The sequence below is a fragment of the Pelodiscus sinensis genome, chromosome 1 (assembly GCF_052426305.1).
Source record: "Pelodiscus sinensis isolate ZL-2025 chromosome 1, ASM5242630v1, whole genome shotgun sequence".
Classification (NCBI taxonomy): domain Eukaryota; kingdom Metazoa; phylum Chordata; order Testudines; family Trionychidae; genus Pelodiscus; species Pelodiscus sinensis.
In genome coordinates, this window is record NC_143052.1 from 244,751,100 (window position 1) to 244,763,457 (window position 12,358).

The window sequence follows — 12,358 nt, forward strand, 5'->3', positions numbered from 1 at the left end:
CTGTTGCTGGTGCATATGTAGGTAGCAGAGTAGTACCATGAGAGGAGTAGAACAGGAAAAGGCAGAATTGAGACCTTTCAAAATTTTGGCCCAAAAGAGGGGACATGGGGGCTCATTAGAGCTCCCCACCTCAGGTGCCAAAATGTGGTGGGCCAGCCCTGGGTGTCACAGGACTACTCCTTGCTTTTAAAGTTACAGACTCACTTCAGACACCTACCTAGATGCAAACCGAGGGGGCTGGGAGCTGAACTAGGCTGCACGCATGGTGGCTAGGTACTGCTCCCTGTTTGGGCTCAGTGGAAGAGGAGGGGATTTATGACTCAGCTCCGGCTGGGAAGAAAGTTGCCGGAGCAGATCTCCTACCACCACCACACCGGGAGGGGACAGCCCAGGGGCCGCAGGAGGAGGAGGAGGAGCTGAATTTGGCCCCACGTGGCCCAGCTGGGCTGGATCCCTGCTCTGACTCCTCCTGGCTTCCTCTTCCGTCCTGCCGGGAGCTCGGCCAAGGGGAGGAGAGGACCAGGCAGGAGCCTCCCAACTTTCCCCTCCGGCGGGCGGGGCGAGCCCGCCCCTGGCTGGCAGGGCGGCCGGGCCAGTGGCCCCGCAGGAGCTGGCGGCCCGGGATGCGGGCGCGGAGCCGAGGCGGCTGAGCCGGGCTGCGCGCAGGATGAAGAAGCCGGACGGGAAGGTGGTGCTGCTGGGGGACATGAACGTGGGCAAGACCTCCCTGCTGCACCGCTACATGGAGAGGCGCTTCCAGGACACCATCAGCACGGTCGGGGGCGCCTTCTACCTCAAACAGTGGGGGCCCTACAACATCTCCATCTGGGACACTGCAGGTAACCCCCCTCCTGCGAGCCACCGGCTGGGGGTGGCCTGGAGCCCCCGCACCCTGGCGACCCCGGCTCGCTGCGTCCCGGAGTGTAAACCACACGAAAAAAGCGAGTCCCTCCCCCCCCTTTTTTCTGGCGCTCTCCGGGCGGCTGGAGAGCAACTGCACAGTAGCCTGGAGCTAGATCAGCTGAGCTCCCAAGGCTCGGGCCAGGGACAAAAATAAACCCAGGGCGGTGTGAGGGTTGGGTGTTGGTACTAGAGGTGGTGTTTGGGCAGAGCCCCCTTTGTGTGCTTGGAGAGCGCTGGCGGCTGCATTGAAGTTTGTGGTCAGTATTTGCAGGGTACTCGACAGCTCCCTGCCTGCCAGCTGAACACAGTTAAGCCTGGCTCAGGTTTTAAGTGGCTGTCACATGATGTATCCTGTCTCAGAGGGAGAACTTTTTCATGCTGTTAAAAAATGGGTCTCTGTCTTCTTTAGTTGCATGAACATCTGTTGCGCTTGTTATACTGTTCTAATTTAAGTTAGAGACTAACAAATATACATATGCATATACATAGTACCAAGAGCCTTTTGCCAGCAAAACCCACTTCCTCAGATGAGAGTGGCGAAAAAACATAGTCTAGTAATTCTCTGATAAGTTCCAAAGATGCCAAATGGGGGCACACCAGTGGGGAGAGGAACTGATATGTGCCTTGTGTTATGTTTAGTATGGTATGGTAGCCTTTAAGCCTCCCCCATCCTGTTGTTTTTGTAACAGGGATTATTTTTTCCTATGTGCCTGATGCGTAGCAAGTTTGGCATTAATGTAATAACTTTATAAGTAGCAAGTTTGAAATGAGATGAATTTATGTTTGACTATTATGTGCATTTGTAAGGTGCTTGCCTCTGTGATATTTTGGGCACTTTTAACATAATTTAGATAAAATTGAAGGGGGTAGTGAATATGCCCCATCTCCTCACTTTTATCTAGCTGTAATATAGTCATAACCCTCTCTGAAAGGCCAGTGCCAGACACTTACCTAGTCACAGTAGAAATTACAATAAAATACATGTATCTAGTTGGAAGGTGGGGAACTTTTTTTTTTTAATTGCAACATGGTTTCCATGATCAGACAAATATGCAGTCTATGGAAAATAGGCAAAAAATCTGATTTGAACAATGACTCAAGTTCAGTGAACACTGTTGTGTGTGTTAATACTAAATCATTCTTTAGAACAACTTGTACAGGTTCAAGAACTTCTATCACCACTGAAGCAAGACCAAGGTTTTATATTTAATTGAATGTTGTCCAAGGGGGGGGGGGGGGGGAACCTCTAGTACAGTTTATGCTTGTAAAACTGCCAAAAATGGGGAACTGCAATAGCATGCAATACCTTAGTTTCCATTTGGTGATGCTTAAGCATGAATAGGAAAGTCTAGTGACTTTCCGTATGTTTCATCAATACCAGTGCAATAAATATACTGTCTTCTTGACATAAAGTTTATTATTTCATCTAATCCGATAAAGTGGCTTTTGCTGAACTGTGTGTGGGGAAGAAATTGCTGACATTTTAAGGACAAATATTTGGATAAGTAATCAAACACTGTCTGATTTATTTTGTTTTTCTACATTTGTGTTTCTGATTTTATATAGCAATATGCAGTTAAACAAAGATGAAGATTGCATACCAATATCTGCATCTATTTCAAGCTTCTTATCTCTCTCTTCTGAACTTGACTTCCTCTCCCGCCAAAAAAAAAGTCTTGCAACACTTGAGTCCATTACAGAACTGACTTTTCTTAATGTGATAGTATTGGGGGTAGCTGATTATCTCTAATGTGACAGACCTGTGTAAATGCCGGTAATTGATAGATGGAATTTATATTTCAGCAGAAGAAATACTAATTACAGCTTTAGTAAGACCAGTCTCCAATTATTTTTCTCAGTTGTCTTCTGCTTCCCTGTCCTTTCTTATAGATTTCCCTTTGAGGCCCCATAGATTTCCTTTTGAGGTACCATAGCCATACATTTCTATGACTGCTTTCCAGTTCCCACCCTGGTCTTTTCTGGATTTCTATCACCACCGCACCTTGTTTTAGTCCCACATTGCATTGTATCCTCTAGTTTTGTAAGTTGAGGAATGGGAAGAACTTCCTTTGGAGGTTGGTTAAGCCTCATTACCACCCTTTTAGCTATATGCAATAGGAAAAACAACTCTTGAGTGACGCAAGACATATTGCTTCTTTTTTGCTCATGTTCTGAGTTTGAACATTCGTAGGTCCTGCTGGCCTACAAAAGGAATTGGGCTAGATTACTAGCCCGCTGTTCGCATAAGCAGCCCCTTAGACTGAAGTTTCTAACTCACGTGATTCTAAGACGATGTTCTAACATATTTATAGAGAGTTAGCTTCCTATAGAGTATTGCTATTGGGTGAGTGCCAAGTGAGCTTAGTGAAGGTGAGTTTAAAATTCCTCCGGTACTCTACTCCATTATCTATCTGTTCTAAAAAGTTGTTTGTGACACATTTAACTCGTATATCTTGGGTAGAAATCAAACAGAGTTAAATTCAGTTTAGATATATTTGCATGTATACACCCATTTGGGAAAATAACCAAAATAGAAGTTGGAGGACATTCCTAGGCAGACTTGCAAATCAAGTCATAGTATTAATCTTCCATTATATAGTTAGGCCTTACCTCAACCTAATTATGTCAGTGTATACATTACAGCCTTGCTCTTGCCAGTATAAGAACCCTACTATGCTGATACAATTTCACCTCCACAGGAGGCGTAGGGCTTATGTCCGTGTAGCTAGCGTGATGCATTATTTGTGATAGAAACTGATACTTACATCAGCAGGTGCCTGTCATTTTTGTCAATTTCATGGCTTCCTGCTGGAGCTGTGAAATTGACAAGAAAGCCTGGACTGGTGATGGGCTCCAGCTAGAACCCACCTGCCCTTCATCCCAGCTCCCTGGTTCTAGACAGGCTGTTTCCTATGCCCCTGCTCAGGAGTCCAGCTGCCCCTGGGTGCCTCGCTCCTGGACAGGTTGATGCCTGGGCTGCACATGCCCTGCTCCCTATTCAGGGAGCCAAGAAGCCTAGATAGCTACCGCCTCACTCCTGGTGGGGAGCTGAGAAGCCCAGGCTGTTGTTCTCCCCTCTCCCAGTGGGAAACTATGCAGAGCTGAGAGCCTTGGTTCTCAACCCCCCTGCACGGCCCGCTTCGGTTGTTGGAAGTGCTCCTGCAGAGGACACACACTGCTGATCCAAGGAGGACAGTATATACATCAGCCACCAAAATCATTACTGTGACTCTGTTTTGCTCCATGGATACAGGTCAAGCTACAAAAGTAAGGCAGAAGGTCTGTGTAGTGAGGTATGGATATGTTAGCACAGTTATGAGACCCCAGTTCAGTAATTGTAAATCTAGGCTTACAGTTCAGTGTGGACACCCATGCACTAAGCTCACAAGCTTACATCCCACAGACTGGTTTAGTATGCAATGTAGACATTTTGTAACCAGTGCTGCCAAGTAGGTAAGCTGTTGCTTCCTGGATCACCTGAAGCTTTAAGGGTGAGTCTAGACTGGCAAAAACTTGCCGCCTGTCTACACTGGCTGCGAGAATTTGCACAAGAGTACTGACGTTCTAATGTAAGAATTCAGTGCTTCTTGCGCAAATACTTTGACGCTCCCGCTCAGGGATAAGCCCTCTTGTGCAAGAATACTTGCTCAAGAGGGCCAGTGTAGATAGGCACCTTAATTTTTTGCGCAAGAAAGCCCGATGGCTAAAATGGCCATTGGAGCTTTCTTGCACAAAAGCATGTCTATACTGGGCACGGATGCTTTTGCGCAAAAGCACTTTTTGCGCAAAAGCATCCATGCCAATCTAGACGCTCTTTTGCTGAAATACTTTTAACGGAAAAACTTTTCCGCAAAATCATGCCAGTCTAGACGCAGCCTAAGGTTGCAATGATCATGGCTAAAGAGAATATGACAGCAATCCTGTCTGGAGATCCCACAAACTTGATCTGCTGTGGCAGAGATGGTGCGAGATAGGATGGCTTACAGTCTCTTGGCCAGCCACAGATGGATGCTTTGAAAAGCTGTTGCTATTTGTGTATCCAACAGCAATGAGGTGTGCAACTAGAAGGACCTGAGGACAGCTTGTTTTCCTAGACCAGTAGAATTTATTGAAACTGTTAAGCTGAAATTCTCTTTAGCTAACTTGTAAGAATTCTGTAACTTTGTTAGACATCTTGAACCCCATCATACAAACCTCAAACACCATAAAATCTTGCCATTGTTTTTATAATAGTATTTTAAAATGAGCCCAGTATTGTGTGTCAATAACAAGTGTTTTTAATGTTTAAATAAATATACTCATTACACATCACTGCTGTCTTTGAGTTTGAGATAAGAGTCAAATTTAATATGATAAAACAAGTACCAGGAAGAGAGAGAAAAGCAAGGAAGTACTGTAGTGGGAAAATATGAAGAGACCCTCTTGGTAGTATCACTGCTCATGGCAAAAGTATGGTATTTCACACTTATACCTCATCTAGGGTTATGTATAGATTTGTCAGACTGTAGTTTAAAAAAATCCTAAAGAAGCTTTGGATTATGAAACAAGAGGGGCGAGAGAGAGCCTTTCAATAAGTTGACTGATCACTCTGATGGCAAGAGGAGGACAGATGTGAAAAATATATTACTGCTGCTATGTCAAGTTAATCACTGCTCTCCAGAGTCATGTAAGATATGCTTCATGTTAGCCATTAGAACCTCCACATCCTGCTTTGTTACTAAGGCATGCTTTGGCACAGGACTAATCAAATATCTGTTTCCAGGAAGAGTTGAATTTCCATGACAGACAACGACTGATAACAGCACATTAAGTCAAACAACCAAAATGTGAAACTATCAGTTTTGTAGATAGCACTATCACAGCCTACTGAGTACAGGTATGTGGAATCTGTCGACTAGCAAGGCTGAAACTCTTGTTTGAAAACATTCTGAAAGTCAAAAGGAATTATACTGAAAAAACATACAAGTTCTTATCTCCTCTTGATGTACTGAGTAATCTCTTTGGCAGGCTCACCCTGAGAGGTCATGGCCCTGACTCAGCAGTCTCATAGACCTTATGACCCAAAGGGACCATCATGATCATCTTGTTTGACCTCCTGCATGCTTGCAGGACACACAGCCTTGCCCTCAATTCCTGTAATAAACACAGAACCTCTGGCTGAATTACTGAAGTCCTCAAATCATGGTTTAAAGACTTGATATTACAGAGAATCCACCATTTATTCTAGTTAAATCTGAAAGTGACTCATGATCTATACCTATGGTGACCATATTTTCTGAACCAAAATTAGGGACACATTAGCCACACCCCCTGACTCCCGTTAGCCATGCCCCTGACTAAAAGGTGTCAGTGTGACCCCCTCTGAGAATTTTCCACCATCCTCCTACCAATAGGGATGAGTTTGGCCCCCACTGAACCCCTCATGCAACTATCCTGCAATTGGATTAACCCAATTCGTGTCACATTAACTCGGGGAGAGGGGGAGGGGAAGGCTGGGGGAAGTGTTCCCTCTAAGAATTTCCTCCAGTGAGTGGAATGAATTTTGTGTTGTGCACCAGTACTGAGTTCATGTGGCTTGTTTGGATGTGCCACTGTTGCACCCAAGTTACTAATAAATATCTTATGAACCTCAACCTTTTCCCTCTGCTGCCCTCTCTCCTCCCCTTACTCTATCAGCTCCCCTGGTGCCTGCTGCCCATTTCCCTCCCCCCTCCTCTGCTGCCCTCACTCCTGCTCTTCTTGCTGCCCTCATAAATAGTGCTGTTTTTCCTGGGTAGCTGACACATGTCAGGGAACACAACTGAGCTGCTCTGAGTTGGCTGTGTGCTGCTTTGAGTTTGATTTCATCTTGTGCAGACCGGAGTTCAAATGCAGATTGAAATTCTGGTGGCCTTACACAAGCCTGGCTTGTTTAAATGGAAAATTGCTATCTGGCCTTTTCAATTATTATTTGAGAGGCTACTAATTTCTTTTGGAAATGTTGTCGCTATGCTATACTTTATGGCTATGTCTAGACTGGCAAGTTTTTCCGCAAAATCATCTGCTTTTGCGGAAAAACTTGCCAGCTGTCTACACTGGCCGCTTGACTTTCCGCAAGAACACTGACTTCCTACTGTAAGAAATCAGTGCTTCTTGCAGAAATACTATGCTGCTCCCGTTTGGGCAAAAGTCTTTTTCCAAAAAACTTTTGCGCAAAAGGGCCAGTGTAGACAGCAGAGATTTGTTTTCCGCAAAAAAGCCCCGATCGCGAAAATGACGATCGGGGCTTTTTTGCGGAAAAGCGCGTCTAGATTGGCCACGGACGCTTTTCCGCAAAAAGTCCTTTTGCGGAAAAACGTCCTGCCAATCTAGACGCGCTTTTCCGAAAATGCTTTTAACAGAAAACTTTTCCGTTAAAAGCATTTCCGGAAAATCATGCCAGTGTAGACGTAGCCTATATGACTTGCATGTGTGCTGTTGATAGTTAAAGGAATGTAATGTTCAGCAACAACAATACTACTCAATTACTAGATGCATTTCCTAGAGCAGGGGTTTTCAAACTTTTTTTTTTTCTCATGACCCAGTCGAAGAAAACTGATGCCCACGCCCAACACAATTTGGCTAGTGTGGGTGGGACAGAGGGTGGGACTGAGGATGAGCGTTTTGGGCTGTAGGAGGGCGCTCTGGCTGCAGGTTCCCAGCCAATGGGAGTGTGGAACGATTGCTCAGGGCAGGGTCAGCGTGCACAGCCCTATGCATTCTTCCCCTTCCTCCGTGCCCCCCAGGAGCTGGGCCTGCTGCTGGCCACTTCTGGGCCACAGCGCTGTCTGCGTTGCCAGGACAATCAGGAAGCCTGCCTTAGCACCCCCTACTGATCATCCTGCAGCTAGGGTTGCCAGGTGTCCGGTATTTGCGTCCTCTGCCCGGTTAAAAAAAATCAGACAATACCGGACACGTGTAGTGTCCAGGACTCCCAGCCATTCCCCCTGCCCTCACCAGGCTTCTGTGCAATCACAGGCTCCCAGCCGCGATCCTGGCTCTGCCTCCCAGCTGTGACTCCCAGGCTGGGAGGTGGGGCTGCTGGGAGCCTCTGGTCTCTTCAGAAGCCTGGCGGGGGGAGTAGCTGGCAGGCGGGGCGCGATCGGGGGCTGGGAGCCTTCAGTTGGTTGCTTCTGCCTTGGGGAGGAGAAGGAGAAGCCCTGTCACCTGAGTGCTGTTCAAGCAGGGTGTGGAGCCGTAGTCCAGGACAGAAACCCATAGGTGCTCTGTGGTTGTTTAGGCGTTTTCCATGGGCTCTCAGCCAAAACTGAGTGGGGTGGAATTTCCTTTTTTCCACTGGGACACTCAGAGACTTGGCTATGGGGAAGTCACTTTCCTACCCATGGTCGCCCCACCCTCCACCATGCCATTGTGTTGCCCTGGGGTCTGCCTTTCTGCTTTGGGTAGCAGGCGGCTGCTTTGCAGAGCAGGCTCTGCTGCTAGGGTTGCCAGGTGTCCAGTATTCATCAGGACTGTCCAGTATTTTCAGCTCCTGTCCAGTTAAAAAAAATTCAGAGAATACCACATACCTAAAATGTCCGGTATCTTCTGAATTTCCCTGGCTAGGAGGTGAAAATGCCGGGTACCTGGCAACCCTACAAGCACTCAGGGCCCGGCCTCCCCCTGGCTCCCAACACCCTCAGCCCCCTGGCCCCAGCCCCCATGCTTACCTGTTTCCCCAAGGCTGTCAGCACAAAATGGCTGCTGGCCAAAAGACCTAGGGGAAGCAATGCTTTCCCCTGGGTCTTAGTGATCAACCGCTCCCCTGTTCCTATCCCTGCACTAACTCTTAAAGGGGACATGCTTTTAATCCTGGTTTGTTTTGTATTTTGGCTTAAGTCCTTGGAGTCCCCCCCTCCCCCTTTTTTTTGTGCTCAACAACTTTGGTCCCTCCCCTCTTCCCCCCCCCCTCCGTTTTTTTCCCTATCAACAGAATTTTTTCCTGTTTTTTTGGGGGGGGGGGGGGAAGAGGGGATGTTCGGTATTTTTGTTTCAACCATCTGGCAACCCTACTTGCAGCAACAAGACCAAGTGCCTGACGTTCTGTGACCCAGTACTGGGTTGCGACCCCTAGCTTGAAAACCACTGGCCTAGATGTTTCTTCTAATGCTGGCTCATTGTCAAAGTAACAGACTTGCAAGTTAATGGAAAATATTTCACACACTGTATTTGCTGATGCAATAATATTTTACAAAGAGGGCTGGCTAATGAACTAATCACTGGATCGTCATGTGTTTGCACAGGAATCACAAGGCATGATAGTTAGCCCTTTGACTTTGTTGTTTGTTTATGAGAATAGATTTCTCCCAGCACAAAAAATATTCATCCTGGAGCCAGTTGTAATGTTTTTCTTCTGCATTTGCAGATTTCTTCTATGATGGGGAAAGGGAATCATAAACATGCCCTGAATTTCAATGTGTCCTCTTATTTAGGCATCAAAGCTGACTTCTCTCTGTAGAATGAGTTACTCCATGTGAACACTCTCTCTTAAAGATGATCTTGGAGGTGGAATTGGAGACAAGAATAGAAAGCTTGCTTTAAAAAAAAATCTCTGGAAACAAGGTTTTGTTGTGATTGTAAATATTTTCATTTCAGAGATTTGCCTGCCAAGTCACAGTACAGACAATGGGGCTGTTCTATATTGACCGCTTCAGTCAGTGAATTTACAGTTCTCAGGGATGTGACTAAGACACCTCTCTAAGCAGTGCAATTTACATTGACTTAAGCACTGTCCACAATCCTGCTATGTCAGTGGGAAATGTTTAAGGAGTGGGATGGAAAATACTGTGTGCTGTTCTGGTCACCACATCTCAAAAGGGATATTGCAGAATTAAAAGGGGTTCACAGAGGTACCCAAAAAATCATTAGTGGCATGGAGGTTGTCTCCTGTAGATCGATAGGAAACTCTTTGTTTTCCCTGTCCCATAACTCAAGGACATTAAATTAAAAGCTTTTGTATACTGCATGGAATTAGAGTTTAGAAACAAATTACAACTGGGAGTTGTTCAAGGCCAAGAATTTAGCAGGATCCAAAAAGGAGTGGATGCATGCATGGATAATGAGAATATCCAGTTAATGTGAACACATTTTGGAATGGATGCTAAACCTCATGCTTAAAGGATTATGAGATCTGGACAAGAGTTAATATAAGGGTTAATTGACAGCCCCCTGCCTGATGCAGGCAGATGGCTGCTCCAGCCTGGTTGGGCCCCCACCCATCCCAGAGCGGCCTTCTGCCCGTGGGATCCTGTTAACTGATTAAACCTTATGGTTAACTGATTAAACTTAGAGAATTTCACTTCCCTAGTATGCTATGTCTGCACTGACCCTTCTGCCCTTCCCCAAGAATGAATAAAGTATCTAAAGAACATGACTCTGTTTTCACAATTTACAAATGGTCAATTAGGGACGTAAGAGGTTAACTGGTTACCCAGTTAGCAGGTGACTTATCAGCTTGCTTACAAGATAACTGGTTAACCTGACTGGCTTGCTGGACCCTGCCTGTGACCACAGCAAACCCAGCTGGAGCAGACACTCCTTTCCCCATGGATGAGGTGGGCTGGGGAAGCCCCCACTGCCCGCAGGTGGGACCAGAGCAGCTTCCCCCCCCCACAGCTGCAAGTGGGGCAGGGCCAGAGCACGTGGCAGGGCAGAAGCAGCCCTCCCCCCACCCAGTTGCAGTGGGGCTGGGGTCAGAGCAGCCCCCGCCACCCACAACCACAGCAGGGCTGGGACAGGGAGTGTCGGCCAGGGCTATAGCAGCTCTTGCCCCTGGCCATGGCCTGCTCCAGGGTTAACTGGTTAAACCAAGCATTTAACTGGTTAACATTTAAAATGTGAATTAACATCCCTATGGTCAATACAGTTTTAATTCAGAGCTTAATAACCTTGTATGCTTTCTGGTGAAATGTCAAGGAAGTGTATGTATGTGTATTGTGGATTTGTTTGTTGTGGTAGTTTTTTGTTTTTTTAACTATAGTGAAAACTTTCTGGTGTGAGGGAACTTTGGGCTATGTAATAAGGCATGGAGCCTTTCATTTCAAAGTCATTGATTTTATAATTTGGCTAAGGTCTGGGGATGTTAAAACGATTAACTGATCATGCTTAACCAATTAACCATTTTAACCTACATCCCACTGCTTGCTGCAGGGCCTGGCTGTGGGTGTGGAGGTTCTGCCACCCTGCCCACCAGCCCCTCTGCAGCCAGGGCTACTCCAGTCTGGCACAACTGACCACTGGTGGAGTTCAAGGGCCAGTTCACTGATAAGCATACCAGTAAGCCTTATGCTTACTGGTTAACTGTTAAACATCCCTACTTCTGTCACAAGCAGAAGCTGATTGTTTCTCTAGTTGTCAATATAAAAAGTGTTTAAAAAATTGGCGCCTCAGAGGTGAATGTCCTGGAAAATAGCCAAAGACTGAATTATGCTCCGAGTCCTTGGTAAGGTTGAGAGATGCTAATGTGGCAGTGTGGGGAAGCTTGCCCTGCTGTTGCCTGTCTTGTGTTTGTTCTGTTCTGGAATGTGGAATGCCAGCCTCCTTGAAACACTTTTTACAAACACAACTCTAATGTAAAATGTCTATTGCGGCTTTGTAAGAAATGACCGTTGTCTGAGCAATATTTTTCTTGCCTGTTTCTCTTTCATTCCTTGTGCAAACAATATTTTTTCTACTTGACTGTTCTCTCCCTTCATTTGTGTAGTAAACAATGTGGAGAACAGTGAGGGAACTTTGGGCTATGTAATAAGCTTCATTAACAGCTTCATTAACAGCAGCATAAAGACGAGCATGTAAACCTGCTTTCACATTTTGTGTGCCCAATAGTAATTTTAACTGTGTACGTTTTATGCTAATTGGATACCCATTTGAGAATGCATCCCAGGTATGTATGTAAATGACTTGGCTATTCTTTGTGATATCCCTATTGCACTTAAAGCAAAGCATGGTGCATTTGTTTCTGTGTTCAAAAGATGTGTTACTTTGTAGCTGTAGCTTTTTGAACACTCATGGAGAACAAATACTCTTCTTACTGTGCATTGTACACTGTTGATGGTCAATGGGCCTCCCTCCTGAGGACAGCTATCTATGTATGTTTCATTCACTGCATAAGTGCCATATTGGGAAGTTTTACCAAGTGATTGGTGTATGTTGTAAGAAATTGAAACAAGCCCCTAAATGTAGTTATTATGCAACAGCGTCTGCTACTTTTCCAAACTTCTCCTTTTAAGTGACTTAAAGGCCTGATGCAGGATGATATCACACCCTAGAGCAATGTAAACTTTCATGCAGTTCTAGCTATGCCAGCATTTCACTTCAGTTAAAATTGTAGTAACTTTCGGTCTGTGTCACACTGGACAATCGTAATGTATTAAACAAGACCTTTTTTTGTACTGAGCTTCATAAGAAAAGGCATTTATTCAACAGTAGAGAGAAATGT

The 12,358-nt window shown here is 45.7% G+C and overlaps 1 protein-coding gene across 1 annotated transcript in view; it reads left to right on the forward strand.

Moving 5' to 3' along the window:
• The first annotated feature begins 377 nt into the window (after positions 1–377).
• RAB20 (RAB20, member RAS oncogene family) overlaps positions 378–12,358 on the forward strand; it is a 37,210-nt gene continuing 25,229 nt past the window's right edge. The window contains exon 1 of the mRNA XM_006119696.5: positions 378–839. Coding sequence (XP_006119758.1) covers positions 668–839 — 172 coding nt within the window. The 5' untranslated portion in view covers positions 378–667. The remainder of the gene's footprint in view (positions 840–12,358) is intronic.